The sequence below is a fragment of the Stegodyphus dumicola genome, chromosome 9 (genome assembly GCF_044657685.1).
Source record: "Stegodyphus dumicola isolate Sdum_Otavi_A_Nest chromosome 9, ASM4465768v1".
Taxonomy (NCBI): domain Eukaryota; kingdom Metazoa; phylum Arthropoda; class Arachnida; order Araneae; family Eresidae; genus Stegodyphus; species Stegodyphus dumicola.
The window spans coordinates 49,319,366-49,340,252 of NC_140776.1; the positions used below are offsets into that span (position 1 = coordinate 49,319,366).

The window sequence follows — 20,887 nt, forward strand, 5'->3', positions numbered from 1 at the left end:
CAAATGGAACGGAATAATGTAAGAGGATTATTACTTGAAGCATAGTAACAATGCATACTCAATTTAATCTTTTTTAACTGAACACAAAAATTACAATGTTATGGACGGAAAATTCTGTATAGAAGAGTAGCTTTCGTAATCATTACACATGAAATTTTTTGCCGGCTATTAATGTATCTGATGTCGGTTTGGATGTATACAAGAAGAAAAGGAATGAAAGTACAAAGTGAAAGAGTCATTTTTTATAATCAAGAAAAAATCATTTATTCATGACATTTTGAGGAACTTTGAAATTTCAGGGCTAAACCAAACCACAATGCTTGGAAGGTTAAAGGATAATTTAATAACAATTAGTAAAACAAGAAGCATTTATTTCTTCTTGTTGCAAAACTGGAAACAGCAGTAGATCAAATATGTACACTGTGCAAAAAAAAAAGGGGGGTACAGTTCTATATCTCCCATTCTACTCGTCTGATTGACGAAATTTAAATTGAGTTTTCCATTCTCGAAAGCACAACTTAGGATATATATTAGATTTATATATAGCATTGTTCAAATACAGGTATTTTGACACAAAATTCAGACCTTTTTCTGAATTGACATGCCAGTTTTTTTCCATATTTCCATTCTACGACTCAAATTATGCTCAACTGCCAAGTTTTGTAAAAATCGCATTAATTGAGTTTGATATATATTTCAGGGTTGTTTGTGGGACCCCAAAAAATCCCCTGAAACTTTTACAGACTTACTACCGACATTTTGGAGTTTCGAGAAGGGGGGGGAGAAATGAAAAATTACAATTACGAAGTATTGAATGGCCTAATTATAAAAGTTCAATGAATTACATTTTTTGCAAAATTAATAACCATAAATTTTCAAACATATACACTACTACATTTTATGTAAATATTTTAAATTACCTGAATTAATTCTTTAAAAAAAAATTATCTAATTTCTGCTGCTTTTTTTTATTTTCTGATGTTTGTGGGCTTGTCTTTCTTTTGTGGTGAACTTCATAATTGCAGGAAGGTTGACTTTTATTTTCCTCATTAACAGTTGAAGAAATTTCCTTGAGAACTGCACATGCAGAGGTAGAAGCAGTTTGCTTTTCTGCTAATGTAGAAGGTTTATCAGAGACTTTTATAGGTGACTCATCTGAAATACATGTTTTTAAGTCCTCTTGATATGTTTTCCAACTTCTGTTCATATTCAGTAAGAGATCTTTTTGAATTGGATCAGTCAATGGATTTTTTTAGCCATATTTTTCACATGAGGTTTCTTTAGAAGCCATTAAATCATATTTAATAGTAGTCTGTACTGCATCTAGGGAATCAATCTTAAGAGAGGTTCTATAGTCAGTGACAAGTGTATCCATTAAGTTGAATGCACTTTTCACTAATGGGCCATGGAAGCAGCTAAGGCAGGCTTTGACCAATTTAGCCAATGTAGGATACTTATAATCATTTGTGAAATCATCTTTTAAATTAAAAACTTTAAACCAATATTTATCAATTGTACACTTGACTTGATTTCCATTTTAATCAGATGTGTAGAGCATTTCTTTGGTGATATCAATATCACTCTGGTATAACCTTATTTCAGCTTCTACTTTTGACTTTTCATTATCACTAAAAATATGGGACATAAAAGATGATAATTTTTCAAAAGCTAATATTGTACTGGTTTTACCTCTTAGCTCTGGATCTAATGCTGTAAAACTAATTAGATATGAATTTTTAAGGGGTAATTTCTGTTTCATATGCTGTGCTGTATTAGTATAAGCTTTCATCAGAGAAATTTGGAATTCTTTTGCTATTGGATGATTTTTTGATAATTTCTTCAGGAGAGTGGAAGCTTCTGCACCAGTAAATATTACTTTGCTAGGTAGATGGAATTCTGGATTTGTGACATCAACCTTTAATAAATCATTATAAGATGTGCACTAATATTTTCTGGCTTCATAAAAAAAGAGAAAAAATTTGCCATCAATTTATTAATACTTGAATGTATTAAATGAAGCATTGGTTTTTTTGTTTCAAATAATTTAATATATGTGTTGAACTCTGGTAATACTGCTGAATATAATGCCATATGCAATAAAGTTTTGTTTTGCATAACAAATAAACCCAATTAGTATTCTTTTTTTCCGAGCTAAAGCATCCTTTGTGAGTTGTTGGAAATGCAAGCAAGAATATACCCCTTCAACAATTTTTTTTCTGAGCTGCAGAAATATTTCTTTTATTCTATACAGTTTCAACATAAGAAAAATAATCCCCTTTATCAGTTTTATCCAAGTAGTGAAAATAAAATTCAGTAAGAGCATCCCACAGATATTTGATTCTTTCTAAAACACATAAAATGTACATCCACCTATGGTCTAGTCTCTTCAAGGGCTTAAGTTTTTTAATGGCAAGGGATTCACAGATTTTGAAAAAATTTTCTCTTTTACTGCAGCTTTTCATATCAAAATTGATGTCATCAAACAAATCTTCAAAAGTATCTATCAAAACATGAAGCAAATTTTTTTGCACAGTTATTAGCTGTGTGACATGTGTCACCATCAAATATCTAATAAGTGAGGTGCTTTGTTTGATCGTAGTCTGGTTTTAACACCCCTTTTTTTTTCCACGCATGGTGTTACATGAGTCCATTAATACACTAATTAAGTTTGCCCATGGAATATTATTATCTTCAATAGTATTAACAACTGCTTTAAAAACAGCTTCTGAATTGCAAGATTCCATCTTTAGAGACGCAAAACGATGAACTACAACTTCATTTTGATTGTTATCATAAAACTGCACCAATATTGCCAGTATACTTTCTTGAGCATTGCTAGTACTTTCATCCAAATTTAGAGAAAATGGAGTCTCCTTTAAAGTTTTAATGATATTTTTCTTAATAGTTTTTGCGAGCCCATATTTCATCTTATAGCATGCAGTAGTCCTGGACATTTCCAACGAGTTTAGTGCTGTCTGATCACGGCTCAACCGTTTGCAGAGTTCAATTAAATTGGGAGCTACATTGAAAGAAAGAGAATTCTCGGCGATAAACAAAGTTATTAATACCTTTTGGCGTGCTTTTCTTGTCACTATATCCAATGGCCGAGCATCAGTCTCCAGTAAGTATTTTTTGAATTAGCATAATTACTTAAAGTCATTGAATGTCTAATGCACTTTGAATATTTTATGTGCGTCACAGATTTAGAATGATTTGTGAAAGCCTTGAATCCTTCCCCACCATACTTCAGCAGTGAGTTACAAAAAACACAATATGCTTGTCCAGCAACATTATTTTCTTGCACCATGTGCCGACGGTATCTCCATTACCATCTCTCCATTCAATCCAATTCCACCTAAATGCATTCCAGACACTTTCTTCTAATTGTATAATATCACTATTTATATCGAGAAATTTCATAGTGAAATTCTCTTGCGTACATAAATAAAAAAATATTTCAATAAACGAAACGAAAAATTTACACGTGCATCAATAAATGAAACGAAAATTTTACACAGCGGAGAAAAAAAAGTTGAGAAGCGATCAATGACAAATAGCTAATACGGCGAAAAATCCCCCTTCTCTACTTATTGGCGTCAAGCCAGGAGAGATAAGACCTTTGAACCCAGAGTCACGTGATCGCACATCTGGTCGAACGAAGTCTCTCCCTTTTTTTCCTACTCCGCCTACTTGCCGAAAAGAATCCAGAAGAGAATGTCCAAGAGCCGGGGAAATGAGTCATAACTCGCAATAAGGAAAGAACAAAAAAGAAGTCCCCCCCCCTTTTCACGCATTATCACTGCCTTTGGAAAAAGAAAGGAAAGATTTTCACCACACACACTGACCTTGCGTTTTCTGCTTTCAAAGCAAACAAAATTACCGTAACTTCCGGAAGAAACGCCGCGGCGTTTAGGTGCACTAAAAATAAAACATTTCCTCTGATGGTCATTGTACATAGTTTGGATGGCCTTGTCATTGTGCATAGACTGGTGCTGTTCCCACACGAAAGACCACTCAGTTGCTTTTTGCGAACATTATTTTGTTTACATTCTTTCCCTTGAACGGACCTACATGCCTTATTCATGCTAAACGAGATCTCAGAACAATAAAATTCTTCCCCCTTTCAAATCAACATTCTCATCAGTTCGAATAGTCTCTCCTCTGCCATTCGATGAATCTTCCAGGACCCATCCTCTTCCCACCCCTGCCTTTTCTGAAATTTTTTCCAAAGGCAGACACGACTCCACCTGCCTTGCAATAACGAACTCTGACTTTTCCCCCTTCAGCATGAATGGATTTTTCTTGGCATTCTGCCAGATACAGATCCCATCAGTTTGGGTACAAGTACTTGTTGGATAGTTTTTAAGTAAGAAGGGAGTGGAAAATTTTTGAAAATGTCCCTAAACGGCACAGAAGCTATACTGCTGGTTTTAAGCTTAATGTAATTTCATGTGCTGAACAAATTGGAAATCGAGCAGCAGCTCGCGAGTTTGAAGTGGACGACAGATGTATTCGACATTGGAGAACTGAAAAATAACTTCTTTAAAATATGCCACAACAAAAACGAGCCAAAAGAAGTACTGTAAGGTGGCCAAATCTAGAGGACGACCTTGCAAACTGGATAAAGGAGCAACGAGGAAAGGGAATGGCAATTTCAAATGTAAAAATTCGCTTACAAGCAAAATTTATAGCAAAACGAATGAACATAAATGATTTCAAAGGAGGTGTAGCAGATTTATGAAAAGAAAAATATTTCTGTGCGTACTAGAACAACAGTCGGGTAACAATTACCAATGGAACGGCAGGATAAAAAGTCATCTTTTCTAAAATATGTGACAGCTATTATCGACAAAAAAAACTTCTTCGGTCACAGATAATAAATATGGATGAAACGCTGTTAGCTTTCTACTCTCCTGCAAACAGAACTGTTGATGAAACTGGTGCAAAAACTGTATCTGTGTTTATGCGGGGCATGAAAGAACGTCATTTACATATGTGTTAACTTGTGCCGCAAACGGTGACAAGCTAAAGCCGATAATCATTTTTAAACGAAAGACTATTCCGAAGGGAGATTTTCCTAACGACGTAATTATTTATGCAAACGAGAACGGCTAGATGTGCTAAACAATCATGCATGAGTGGCTTCAAAAAGTTTGGCAGTGTCGTATGGGATCTTTTTTCCAACCAAAGGGGTTATTGATAATGGATTCCATGCGTGATCATTTCTTTGAGTCAGTGAAAACCAGATGTCGAAAATTGTCTACGACTGAAGCAATAATTCCTGGTGGTTTGACAAAAATCTTACAACCATTAGATTTGTCAGGTAATAAATCCTTCAAAGCTGTGGGAGTGAAGGGTGAGTGAAGGATTGCATACATAAACCAAAAGCGGTAAAATGCGTAGAGCATCTTTTGAAGAAATTGCAAAGTGGGCAGGAAGTGCGTGGAAATCGGTAGAAACATCGTCAATAATAGCAGGGTTCAAAGAAGCTGAAATTATATCCTTAGATAAACAGACTGTAAACCAAGAGGATGAATGTGACGATCTGGAAGACTTAGATCAGGATTTACTAAATCTTTTTAATTCAGATAATGAAGATAGGTTGAGTTTTTGCATCTATACGGCCCACAACGATGTTACGCGCAATTTAATCTATTGCGGCGTTTACGCTGATGCGGCCTTTCTTCCGGAAATTACGATACCCAGATCAAAATAAATAATTCATTATTATTCGTACTTCCTTTTGAACAACGATCCCCGGAATTTCCGGGTATCGAAGTTCAAAATCCCCGGAGCACAAACACACCTGATATTTGTTAATATCTCTTTTTTTTATTTTTATTAAACTTGACTCTCTTCACATTTCAAAATTGAGCTTCATTTCAAATAAAATTCATTCTTTCTTCACATTTCGAAATTTAGGTTCATTTCAAATAAAATTTGCAAATTTTTTTCTGAAGATGTATTTCTAGGCAAACTGGAAAAAAATAAGAGTTTTTAATTCAAAATTTTCTAAGATATACATGAATTTGCCTATTGGAACGTTTTAAAATTTGGCATTTTTGTTATAAGTGATAATAATGCCAAATGTGGTTTAAGCACTTCTTCCTTTCACACTTCGAAATTTAGATTCATTCCAAATAAAACTTGTCCATATTTTATGATTTATTTAAAAAATATATATTTTAAAAGAACTTTTATAAATTTTTCAAAAAAAATTGAATTATAATCTATAAAATTTTATCATCATCTTAAAGTAGATGTATTTCTAAGCATACCTACAAAAGACTAGTGTTTTTTTATTCAAAACTTCCAAAGATATTGCGTGAATTTAGATACTGGCCCATACACTTTGTTAAAATTATCTGAAAGTACGAACAATGACTTATTCGTACGAACAACCCCCTGCTCGTCTGCAATGAAAAAAAAGGAAAGGAAAATAGGTTGCTATAAATTAAGAAATTTGCCAAGTCGCGCAAACTGAAAAAAATATAAGTCAAACCTTTGAATTTCTCTATAAATTTCACACCAAATTTTACAGAAGTTTAGTATTTAGCCATAATATGAGCCGCAGAATCAAAATATGGGAAAACACAGGCATGTCATTTCAGAAAAAGTCCGATTTTGTATCAAAATACCTATATTAAAACAATGCTATATATAAATGTAATATATATCAGAAGTTGGGCTTTCGAGACAAAAAAAACACAATTTGAATTTTGCCAATCGGCCCAGTAGAGTGGGAGACATATAACTGGCACCCTTTTTTTTGGCACAGTGTACCTGCTATGAATAATTAAGGACATTGCAAAGGGAATAGTAAAACTATCCTACCCAAAATTATTCAGCCACTTGCTTACCACTCCACAGAGGAGCTTTTTAAATGCCAGCAAAACCTTCAGACATCACATTTGACTTATCTCTGTTTTCTAATTTCAGAAGAAACACTATTTAACATTTAAATATACAACACTCCAAAGATTAAACTCAAGCCTATATTTCAGAGCTGCCAAATGGCACACTAAACTGAAAAATAATTAAAATGCAAATTAAATTCGCACTGATGATAATTTCTGTGTTATGGTTTAATGGTAATTCATTATGCACATTTATGAACATATTTGCAAGCATTAATTCCTATTCTTGGGCTGAAAATCAAATGTTTATAATAATAAACATTGAACACATTACTTAGATGACAATAAATGAATTTTCTTGCTTTTCCTTACAAGAACACATACTGAACAGTGATATTCAGTAACCTTATAAAAATAATTTATTACATTTCTCGTCAGGAAAAAAAAAAAAAAAAAAAAACATATGCAACTTATTTAAACATACCTTCCACCTCTCCCAATGCGCCGTCTAGCAAATCCTATACACCTAGGCCTATTTTCAAGGTCAGGTATGGACGTCAGGCAAAACCTGTACCTTTTGTCTTCTGAGCCACCCTCTTCTGCACTGCACCATGGCCAATTACCCAAACCATCTAGACGAGGCTGAAATACATAAAAGAAGTGTTAGAATGGACATATTATTTGGAAGAGCATAAAATTTATTAAACCACAATAATTTGAAATTTTTGACAAGTAAAACTGAATACTGCCTAAAAATGCATTAAAAATTAATGCCAACTTTTTCTGAAATTAAGAAAGAAAAAATTTTTTAAAATAATATTTCTTTTAATTCAAAATATGCTATGAGTCACTTTTTTAGATGATGCTGAAATTACTTTGTTCATATTTCTGTAATAGTATGGCAATCTTCGTTAATTTTTTTAAATGTGAAATAATTTGCACTCCCATGGTTTTCATTTAACCACCCCCAGAAACAATTACCTTATTCTTATAAATATTTAAGAATATTATAATTTTATGGCATCCTTGTTTTATCTAGGTTGAGATTTCTGGCAATACTATTCCAAAGGAAACACAAATGTATTTAAATTCACTTTACTATGCATGGTTCAAGTTATTGAACCACTAACAATATGATTCTAATTGTAAAATACATTAACATTCAACTAGATAATCTAAATTTTATGTTCTTTGGGTAATTTCAATTTTTAATACTCTTACACTTTGATACTGAGAAATTATCAAGCAGGGAAAGAAAGCTTTTATTTATCAGAATACTTTCAAAATGATGAAAATAAAGCCAATAATTAATGTACTTGAATGGATAAATTTTATAATGAAGCATATAAGGAAGTAAAAATAAATTACAGTCAAACATTACTTGATTCTTAATATAAAGTTCTACAAATGCTTACAGTGGTTTATGATAATGCATACTAATGAAAATAATGTTATATTGCGGGAAAAAATAATAATACAATTCAGATGAAACAAAACTTAATAAGAAAAATCATCCTGAAATTTACTAGGGGTCAAAGAAAGCAATTTGTACAGTTTAAATTTCATTCATTCAATAAATTTCTCTTGTTCCAGGGAAATATTTTTTAGTAATTATTTTTAGCAAAAACTAAAAAATCAAAAACTGGGTGATTCAATAATCTATCAGGAGACCACAAGATATGTTAAAAAGGAGAGTTGACAGCTATGAAATACTATTTGGGGCTAAAATTCCATAAGCGGGGTAAGTTGGTGCCAAACTATTTTGGCCTTCAAAATTTGGCGAATTTTTCATTGGCAGCAATGACAGCACTAGAATGTGATTTTTAAACGTAAACAGAATAGCAACTTTTACATTTTGCAGTAGTGAAATGCCGTTATTTGATGTAAATAGAACAGTAAAATGAGATGATAAAATACTAGATTAGTTTTGCGAGTAAAAACATAGTCCTATCAATGTAATTCATCATAAAATAGTAGAATGAATAATTCTTGTAAATAATTATTGAGTAAATAAATATATACACTTATCAGATTAGAGCACTGCGAAGTGAGTTTTAAATGACAAATGTTTGTTTACAGTGGTGAACAGCGATTATTATGCACAAACACAATAGTAAATGCAATTGATTAAATGAAAAAACAACATGCATCAGCTTTCTAAATAAAAACAAAGCATTGTAATGTGCATCAACTTTCTAAATAAAAACAAAGTCCTGTCTTTACTACTAAATCTGAAGTGACATCTATAAATGGGTGGGACTAAGCTTGTGAGGTCACAATGTATTTTCTACCAGATATAGGAATAAGTACAATAAATTGTTTATAAAATTGTCATGATACAGTAACTGAATTCTACCAATTATTAAAACGGTAAACAATGTTAGCATAAAAGGTTGTCATACTCTTGTTATTTATTGAATTATTAATATAAAAAAGTTTAGACATCACAGCATGAGTTATTACTGACGCTGTCATGTATTGATAAATGCGGTGATGAAAGCACGCCAGGCGTCAGGGATATAAAATAGGTGAGATGTATGATAATGTTTCGGTTTGACATGTATGATAAGTAGATACTTTGTTTTTCCATAACGAGGTATTTTATTTAGTGCCTAAGTAAAATTAAGAATCGACATTTCTAAGTGAAAATCTCCACACGTTTTATTATGAAAGGGGAAAAAAAATGTGCATGCATAAAATGCATACCCCCCAAATGTTTGTGGCTTTAAGGTCTGGATTTTACATCATTCCGGATAATGGACGTCCGGATTTCGGACTTTGTACTGTATAAATATAATATTAAACATATACATAATAATAATATTAAACACTAAAACTTTTAAAAACAAACACAGTATTTCAAAATTAAATAAAAAAAAATCTTGTGGCTACACTAAATTTGCACTCTTACAAGTTACCGAAATAAAGCTCTAGGTCAAATCAAAATTGCGCCAAATAAAAACTCTCACCAAGCTTGGCGCTCATCCCAATTATGGAATTTTAACCCTATTTTTCTTAAACAAATAAAGCAATGAGAACAATACACTTAAAAGACAGCACATTCAGAAACACAAGATGCAAGCAGGGAAAAAAAATCTTGAGGCACAAAAGCAAAATAATATCAATTTATGAACAACACTTCTTACTATGTAATGTTCATCAGACATTTACCCTTTTTAATTCTGTTAATGCATTTTGGCCATAAGTTTCACTTAAGCCACATGCTTAATCATAATCCAATCAGCAGTATCCAATAATATTTGCATTATGTTTCTTCAAATAATTAAAACTTCAAACTTTCACACTATAAACTGCTACTTGGATGCATTAAAAGCTTATATATTGTATCACAGGAAAATATTTTAATTCATTCAGATTACACTTTCTATAATTTTAGACAAGGATGGAAGTTAATTTATCAACCCTCTTGAAATAAAATTAGTAAAGTTAAAAAAAAGTCATCATGCTAAATACAATACTGTTAGTGCATGCAATACATATATGAATGTAATAAATACACCTACATATAACAAACATAAATCGAGAAATAATGACTAACACCATTATCAGTATAGTCTAATTTTTTTTAAAAAAAAGAAGAATTGATATTTAAATGGCTTTAACACCTTAAAATAAAAAATTTGGAACTTTTTCTATTTAATTAACACAAATTATGTACCCCATACATAAAAAAGTATTCATCAACTCACTTCATGATAATTGCAATTCTTCTTTCGCTTGAAAGCATAGGGTCCATCAGGATCATTATTATCATCATCCTGATCTGAATGGACCTAAAAAAATAGAATAAAATTCTAAATTAATTTTGTTACCATGACATTTTATAATACAATAACTAAACAGTCAGCTCATTTGTATCCCTAACAAACCAATTTAAGAATCAGTTAAAAGAGTAAAATAAAGCATTTTTAATATACATTTATAATAAAAATGTTACATATCATATACATAAAGCCCTTATGAAGCTCTTATTTTTGTAGCTATTAGTCATGTACATGCACTTCTTTACAAAAATATTTTAATCTATGCATATATTCAGAATACAGAAATTTTTATTCAAAAAATGAATTTCATAAAAATTATGAAATCTGACTGGGGTTTCTGTATTCTTCTTTGGCTTTCTTTCACTGTCAGTTAAAAAAAAATAAATTAGAATAATTTGAGGTAGATTTTTTCCCCATTTTAATGCCATTCTTAGGTATTTTCTGTAATTTACAAGGGTATAATCTTCAATTTATAATTTTGTCATATTTAGCATGCCAAAAACATTTAATTATAAGTTTTCAAATACTAAAAATTCATTAATACAGGGTTGCCACTCAAACAGGAGAATGAAATTCCCTGACTTTTCCAGGTTTTCCAGGTGCATTTCAAGAAAATTCCAGTCTATCCGCGTAATGTACGTTGGCTACGCTAAGAGGTAAATTATGGTATTACTTGTATTGTGTAGCAAATTCACTTAATTATTCAATAAATCCCAGAGGACATTTATTCTTAATTATTCTTGGTATACTTTGTTTGATAATTTTGTTTAGTTTTCCACTTAAGAAACTTAATAAAATTTAAGATATATACATTGGATAACAAATGTATGTTTTATTTAATTATTACTCATGATCATCACCAGTTCAACACGAGGCTAATCCGGTCCTTATAAATCACAACGCAATGCTAAATAGTTAGGTTAGATTTTAGGTAAATTTAATTTGTGTGAGGTATGTTCTTAAAAAGCACCTTAACACTTGAAAACATAAATATAATTATAATAGTTGTTGTTTTCTCCATTGAAGATTGAGATTAGAATCTTCCCAATCTGGAATAAAATAAGGCTTTTTTTTGCAGACATTCTGCAGCTAAACGAAACAAAGAAATCTATTTTAATAAATTGAGGTATTTTATATTTAGTTCGCAGCATACATAAGAAAAAAATATGTGCATTAAATTTCGTGATGGTATGTCATCATACTGCTAGAATTAATTTCAAGATTATGCCAGAGAAAATTTCCTGAAATTTAGAAATATTATTTACTAATAATTAATAAATTTAGAGGGAAGAAGCATCATTAAATTATACGAATAACATAAAAATAAAGATAATTACTTAAAAATTGAATTAGAATAATCAACGATATTTTAGCGAATATAGTTATATTACATGGTTAACCTAGATGACAGATTACTATTTTTTATTTTACTGCAAAATGGCAAGGTATTTATTAAAAAGAAAAGTTTAAAAAGATTTTGCGGTAAAAATTCTAGTATACGGTAAGGCTTTGGCACTACTAAAAATACTAGGCTTTGGATTTTGAAAATTGTCGCCAAGACCAAAATGACCTGTTTACTGCGCATCATCATGTCGCCAAATCCTTACATGGAAATTATTTTAACCAAAAAACGTCTATGCAAAGAATCTCTAATTCTTTGGTCTATGTAAAGAAGAAAATTTTCCATACAAGTAAAATGCTATTACGCCGCTAGACTGCGGAGGGAAAATTTGCCAAGGGATTTGGCGACGGAACCTGGCGACCAGAATTTCCCTCTCCGCGATGTGTACCTGAAATTGAGAAACGTGTTAAGAAGAAATGTTCTTTGACAAAAAGAAAGCTACGAAAATCCGTTTTTAAATTATTGCGAAAAATCCAAGAAGAAACGTTTTATCAAAGGACGTTTCTTCTTGGATTTTTCGCAATAATTTTAAAAACGGATTTTCGTAGTTTCCCCCCCCCTGAAAATTACTAACCTAGGAATTAATTTACTTGCGCCAAAAAATATTTTCTTTTAATTTAGAGTTTAACTACTTGCGCTAAGACTAAACTTCACGTTTGCGGTGCCGTGCACTACAATATAGCAAGTGGTAAAGTGTCTCATTTACGCCGCTCCGCACCTGCGAGTGCAATCCAGAGCTGTAACTCGAGAAATAAACAATCTCGTTGTTAGGCGACGTGTGCACCATGTTATTTTCATTTTTGCGATAAATGCTTATCGTTCGCAGTTTGAGACAAAAACATCTCGACGTGCGTGGCACGTCTTTTTAGCGCAAGTGGTTAAAGAAATTTTAAAGGATATTCATTTAATGAACTCTTGACAACGTGACCTTCGAACTTCGACACCGGTTTCCAGCTTTGGCGGCAGATATATCACGCATGCACAGCTGTTTCCCTCTATGATGGAACGGAGCCATGTCTGTTGCAGAGAGGTTTTCCTTCTTTACAATACATATTCTTTGATTCTAACCTCCATGGTACCGTATACTAAGATTAAACCCATTTTGTTTTATACGAGAACAGGTACTTTCTTTAGTTCATGCACTGCACATGCGATTCTCGAGAATACTGGAAACCAAAAGTTGCGGGAAACTTGCTTTGCCTTTCTAAAAGGCAATCAAATTGGAGCTGCGAAAATTGGCTCTATGCCAGCAGACACTCACGTGATACGCAATTCGCCAAAAAAGTTATCTCTTCCGACGTTGGCGCAAAAATCTTTTCTTTTCTTTTGCGGGATCATTGTATGAACTTCCCTGACTTTTCCCTGAATTTTTTGGTCAATTTTCGAATTCCCTGACTTTTCCCGGTTTTCCAGGTAGCGTGGCAACCCTGTTAATATCAAATACAGTTTTATTACTCACAATCATAAAAGAATAATCATACCTCTACCCCCCCGAAAAAAATGTTACATATTTAGTGTAACCTGTTGATATTATTCAAATTATCAACAGGAAAACAATAGCCAAAACAGACAGCCGAGTGGAAGACGATTTTAAAGAAGATAATGGAACACTCTGGGTTTTTTATTATATAAGTTTTTGATTATTGTATTATTCTAAGCTTGGTAGTAGTTTATTTGTAAAAGAAACTGTAACATCATTTTTGTATACGTGCAGTAGTTTGTGAATTAATGTTGCATTGCAAAACACTTTGTTTATTATAAATTGGAATAATCGACAGAGTGAACATTTTGAAAATGGAGAACATACTTGAGAAATCTGAAAAGGAAATGATCTTTCTAAGGCAGTTAAGTAATACTGAAGTGAATGTAGCAAATTATATTCAGCAAAATCAAAAAATTGAAATCATCTGTTTATATGAACAATTAATTGAGAAAATCAATGATCTGAAGAACTTAAACTTAGAAATCTAAGTGAAAGCAACTTCGGAGGAGATAGAACTGTAATGACAAGGAAGAAAAGAATGCAATGATTTTTTAAAAAGAATTTGGAATGTTCTAGAACTGTGATACATCAAAATGAAACAGCGAAAGTTCATATGACATGTGAAGTAGTTTTTTATGTTAATTGGAGGGGGAAGGGGGGGGGCTTAAGCTCTGTCTTCCATATGGATCCTTCGTTTTCCACTCATATTTATTTTATTTAGATTTCATCCCAAATTATTTATAAAATACTTTAAATTTACATTATACTTTTACATGATTTCTAGTTTTAATTATACAAAATATATTTACATTACATTTAAATCACACAAAATAATTTATAAAATCACAATACTAGCTTAGCAGGCAATCATATTGGGCTCAGAGGAAAATCTCTGGAAATGAAAGACATTTTCACTGGGCAGGTGCATGTTTTGTTTAGTAATAAAATAACTCTGAGGTTTCAGAACCACTTATTTATATCTGGGTAAAAATAAACACTCCTATTTGAAAGCAGCAAATGCCATTGTGAAGAGCATTATTTTCAAGGCACGACCACTGAGCCTCTAGAGCAGCGATTCTCACTTTTTGACTAACGTGTACCATCTGAACAAAAATGAAAAATCTTAGTATTACCATTACATTTTACAATGATTATTTTTTAATTTCTCAATAAAAATGTTAAACAATATTTTGCCATTTGCACAACCTATTCGCATTAAATATGCACACATAAAAAATATTAGACCGAAAATTGGTTACAATTTTAGTTATCATACTTTAATTCTACAATTTAGTGAGAAATTTCAGCCTATTTAAGAAAGATCAATTTCTATATATCTGTTCTTATTTCACTTCGTTTTAACTGTAAATTAGGAACCCCTTTTAATTTTCTTCTGTATTTATTTTTCAAATATAACATGGAAGAAAATCCTTTTCACAAAAATAGTTTTTGCAAAAAGGGTGTTAAAAATTTAATAGCTTTCTTTGAAGTGCCTTTAAAATCTTTTTTTCAGTTCAGACAGATGTTATAAAGTCTTATTTTTTAAATCTTCATTTAGAGTTTGATCACAGGAAATTGCTATCAAGTGTTCATTTTTTTCATAAAAATTTTTAATTTAATAGTTAAAAATACTTCGTTTCTTTGCATACCACCTATTTTACTCTTGCGTACTACCTATTGAGAATCGCTGCTCCAGAGCAAAGTGACAGAATGCTCGCACCCTGAAACCACAAAGCAAATACCATAAACATTCGCAGGTTATTCACATACATGTTCAGTTTAATTATTGCAGGATTGCCACTCAAAGAGGACAATGACATTCCCTGACTTTTCCAGGCACGTTTCAAGAAAATTCCAGGCATCCACATAGTGCAGACAGGCTGTTGCTAAGGATAAATTAATTATGGTACCACTTGAAAAACACAAAAATTTGCCAATTACATATGATGAAGTGTCATCTGTGAAGAATACAATTTGACAAAATTTCACATTGTTTATGATACTTTTTCAAAGGAAAAGAATCGAGAATCTCTAAATAATTTACTTCACAGACCAAATCTTCTTCCTGAATTTTTGAAGGTGTTAATAAATTTCTAACTTCATGGAATTGCATTTACATCAGACATTCAGAAGGCTTGTTTGCGAATTTCCGATGCTTATGAAGATTGGGATGCCATGCAATTTTTATGGATTGACGAGAATTCAAATTTGATTAATATACAAATTCAAGTTTATCAGATGGGTTGCATAATTTCTGGAACAAAATTAAACCTATTTTTCCTCAGCACTTATATTAAGCATCATTTAAAGAAATTTTGAAAACATTTATCCCAGACATGTAGAAAAGTAAAACTTCATATATGTCGATAACTTTATTTGTGGATCAGATACAGTGGAGGAGGCTGTACAGATACATCATCCAGTTAATATTACAAAGAAAACATCATCAATGACCATGACTAAACAGAATTCTAATTCGGATACTTTTTAAATTATCCGATTCTGATTCGCCTTCAATGGGACATTCATAAGGATACAGCTGATTTAATGCTCAAAACGTTATCATCATCCCGCCAAATGAACAAACAAAACATTAGGTTTTGAAAGCAGTTTCGAAGATCTTCAATCCTGTTGGCTTTCCTGCTTCATATCCGACTCAAAAGTTCTATTTCAAGATTTAAGGCTTAAAGCCATTCGACTGGAATGAAATTATACCTCCAATGTTAATGAAATGCCTGAAGTGTTGGAACTAGATTGTTTTTGTGATTCATTTTAAGTGCCTATGGAGCAGAAATGTATGGAAAATTCCATAGCCTTAAGTATTTTTCATGAACTTATCATGCTTATCAACTTATTATAAACAAAACCAGAGTGGCTCCCCTAAAAATTATCTTTACTAAAACTCATGGTAGCAGTGTTAGCAGAATGACTAGTAACTACAGTCCATGCATAGTTTCCTCGAGCAAATATTTATTTTTGGACCGATTCTCCCCTTGGGCTTCATTGGATAAAGAAATCACCAAACAACAGACAACTATTGCACAAAATCATACACCAGAAATTTAAGAGAAAACCTCACGGAGTATGTGATATCATTGCTCTCGATCAGATATGTGCCGACAAATTCATGCACGGTATTACAATGAGTGAGCTTGCAGTAGATCTGACGTGATAGCACGGATCCCCATAGCTATATTAAGATGAAGTAAATTGGCCTAAAATGAATGAACATTGCAAAGTAGTGGGTACTGTAGAAGACAATAATTATGACTCAAGTTACCAGCAATGTTCAACCTTTACAACCTGTTTTAAGATACTGAACTTTGGTGACTTAAACTTTTAAGAGTAACATCACATATAGACTCATAAACAATTTAAAGTTCATAAAATAGGGTGATTGCTCCTACGACCAAAAATAAAATTTGTCCTGCTATGTGTTACTGGATTAACCCTTTTGACCGACTTTTGCATTTCTGATTAAAATTTAACTAAAGTAGTTTAATGTTGATATATTAAAAGAAGCGTAATAAGAGTTTTTAACTTTTCTCGTTTCCTGGAACAATATGTCCCAATCATGTTGTCAACTGGGACTATTTGTCCCAATAGTCTAGGACAGTTTCTTAAACTGTGGGTCGCAACCTCCATGCAAACGGGGTCACCAAAAATTTTAGCAGTTTTGAAATTTCTTTAACTTATTATAATAATTTTATATTACAAAATATTTTAGATACGTTCATTTTACTTGCTTTGCAAGTAACGCTGCCATTTTGTCTGTTACTTATTTAAAATTTTCACACTATTCTATGTCTTAAAATTAGAAATAAAGTTAACGACCTAAAACTGCAATAGTATATTACAGTACAAGTGAAAAAATTGAGTTTCACTCACACGTGTGATTTGCACAATGTTTATGGGCTTCCACAAAATTTTTGTAAATATTATGGGGTCCAGGGGTCATAAAAAAATCTGTGATAAAAAGGGGGCACGAGTAAAAAAAAAAAGTTTAAGAGCCTCTGGTCTAGGATATTATCCTTTCTCAGAAAACAAAACTAAAATTTGCGGTATTATATAACGTGAATATTACAAAACATAAACTCTGTCACATGCACAAGCTCATATATAACAAAAATTTTCATATATGTTTCATAATCACAAGCATAATATTTCAGCATGTAGTAATTTGATCACTAATGGGACACATTAATCCACTGTTAAATATGATTGAGACACTATATCTCACAAAAAGAATTTATTCAAAATTTCTTAAACCTGACATTAAAAATGTTTAATTACTACTTAATAAGAATTTCATACTAAGTAGCCTTAAATATAATTGTACTTAGCGCAAAATTAAAAAAAAAAATCAAAACTTGCATAACCAGCGTGCTTAAAAACATAAGTGCCCCATCTGTAATCGAAAAGTATTGCCAGGTTTCTTTAGTCATATATTTGTTCCCTAATACCTTAAAAACACTGCAAATGTAAAAATCCATTTAAAAGTGGGTTTTATTTACCTAAATAGGGCATGAAATCTAATATCTGGGACGTATCTGCCCATTAGAACCGAAAGGGTTAAGTTATCAAAGTCAGTACTTTTTAATGGAACTGAACGATGTCAAATGTAAAAAGAACTAGTGTATCAAAATTCCAAATTGTTTGGAATAAATCAAATAAATGATGAAATGAGTTGTTTAAGAGCTAGAAGTAGACTATTAAATTCTCATTAGATATAAATAATAACTATCACGAAAAAGTATTTCACAGTGGTGTAAATGAAACTTAGTAAAGACTTAGTAAAGTAAAGTAAGAGAAATTTCGGATTTGAAAAGCTTGACAGTTTATAAAACCTGTGTTATATGACTGCAGATTTTGTAAAACATATGCTAGAGCTGGACATGAGATATCTGCTCTTCTTCCTGCTGATTGAGTGCAGAAAGCTCAAAAATTTGAGGTAAGATTTTTCTGGACCTTTTGTATTTAAAATGTGGTACTCAGTTGATTAAAAGATGGAAACATAGGTAGTTACTATCACAGCATTTTTGGAAAAGGTTTTCTAAAAGAACATTTGCTAGAACTAATATCAGTTTTGTTTTCAAAAACCTTCTTGTGTTTAAGATTAATGATGTTTGTATGAGAAGATAATATGAAATGCTGTACTTAAAAGTTAAGGTTAAAAAATATTTCCTCGATAAGATGGTAAAATAAGATGCAATTCAGTTGGATAATGATGCTTTTGGGTCAGTTGCATAAGAGCAACTGAAAGACTATGATCTTAAAGTTCACTAAAACTGATGGATCCATTTAGGGATGCATGGAGGAGGGGAATGTTAAATATGTTTGTGATTATGTAATCTTAGCTTGCTAAGAGATGGTGGTAGTGCTCATTTCTAAAAGAAACTGAGACCTCACTTTTGTGCATATGTAGTAATTCACCTCAGGTGTTCGTGAATAAATGTTGCAGAGAAAAACTATATCTGTTTATTATTATTCTACTAATTACGTCTGATTTAACACAGACATAATTTTTTTCATCTAGAACCTTATAAAATTCTATAGATAAAATCTTTTTCTAACCTTTAAAAAAAAATTAATCTATGAATACCAAAAACCTTTTTTTGATCAATTTCAATTTCTGAATTTTTGGCACTAATGGAATAAATAAAAAGAAAGAATTAGCAAACTGTTTAACTGATTATAATGCTATGCACCTAGCAACCGGGGAAAAAAGTAAAAATTCAGTAATTTTAACAAAACTGATTTTTTTAATTTCAAAATGTCATAATATACACTTCTGACTTAGGAACTTTTGTAATTGGAAATATATGTCTCTGATCAATGGTTGTGAAAATAAAGGCCATCGAAGACTTTATCTATAAATATCCATAAAAGTAAATTACACTTTGTCAGATAATAATGTTTAAATGAATAAAAAACAAGAGTCAACAAACGAGAACTCAAGTGGTTCAAATTACATTAAAATATTTAACATTATTAATGTTCACACAGCAGCTGTAAAAAATTAATTTTTTCAGGATGGCATGCCTTTGTTTAAGAACTTTCCTTCAGGGCGGATGGCAGTCAATAGGAATCATCCCCTAGGATGGGTATTGCGTCGCTAAGCCTAACTTTAGAGGGGGATCAGAGACATTGAAGATCAGGGATCCTAAACCTATATTTGGTTCAATAAGTAATGGACCTACGATGTCATCTAGTGGATTTTTAAATTATTCCAGAACACTGCCACAAATGCTTGAAAGCTGGGGGTGGACAAGAAAATACTTTGGCATGCCAAGAGGTAAATGTAAAACAGTAAAAAACATTTCTTGCTAGCACATATGCGTAACAGTTGGCCTGAAAGGATTAAGGTAGGCTTAGGTAATTTTTATTGATCTTATATGATTAAGAGAATGAAAAAAAAATTTTTCTTTTCTTACAGGTAATATGTTTATCACACCTACGCCCATTAATTTAGAAAGATATGTTAAATAAATACATTCACAAAAGACACAGATTACCCAACAATATGCTTATACAACTTCTCAATGCTTGTAAAAGTATTTGAGAGCGGCCACTGGTTCATTTATATGGATAATCATACTCCAGTTTTTTTATAATAAAGATATCTAAATGGAATAAAGTTTCAAGAATTGATGCAAAAATTTTGGGTTGGCACTTAAAATGGTACTTTCAAGACAACCATCACCAATAAGCTTTTAAAAAAGGGGAGTCTGTTAAAATTATAAAACTCTCTCTCTTTTTTTTCTTTCAGACAAATATTTGGAAAATAGTTTTAGCCTTGAGGTTTTCATAACCACCACTACAAAATTTAGAAAAAGCTGGAAATCTTTAAAAAATTGAAAGAATACCGGTGAAAGACCATCTTCTTCAGAGCTTGCTAAGTCACCCAATCCAAGTTCCAGACCATGATTATTAGGTATAATAGACTTGGATGTATTAGCTTCAGGTTTTTTTCTTTTGTACTGCCTTTTCTTTGCAGGTGCACCTTTTATTGGCTAGTTATAGAGGGAAAACTGAATTAAGAATATGCACAACAAACAAATCCAAAATGCAATTATACAAAATCCACATTAAAAGATGAGGTATTAAGAATTTTTTTCATAAAATTATATACACTCCAATCCATTAAAATATCTCTTGATGTAAAAAAGTAACGTGTAAAATCTCCATCATTAATCAATATTTATTGAATTAAAGTTGTTAAAATACACTACAAATTTTACAACAATCAGTGTAAACATATTGCAGTATTATTTGGGGAAATTCCACCTTACCGGTTCTATTTAATTAATATTCAGACAATCCCCAAATCAGTTCAGTTACTTAAATCCTTCACTGAAGG

The 20,887-nt window shown here is 31.7% G+C and overlaps 1 protein-coding gene across 1 annotated transcript in view; it reads right to left on the reverse strand.

Moving 5' to 3' along the window:
• E(Pc) (Enhancer of Polycomb) overlaps positions 1–20,887 on the reverse strand; it is a 108,327-nt gene that overhangs the window by 31,881 nt on the left and 55,559 nt on the right. Inside the window, exons 9-11 of the mRNA XM_035357597.2 lie at positions 20,394–20,540; positions 10,568–10,651; positions 7,342–7,499 (exon numbers count right to left, since the gene is read on the reverse strand). Coding sequence (XP_035213488.2) covers positions 7,342–7,499; positions 10,568–10,651; positions 20,394–20,540 — 389 coding nt within the window. The remainder of the gene's footprint in view (positions 1–7,341; positions 7,500–10,567; positions 10,652–20,393; positions 20,541–20,887) is intronic.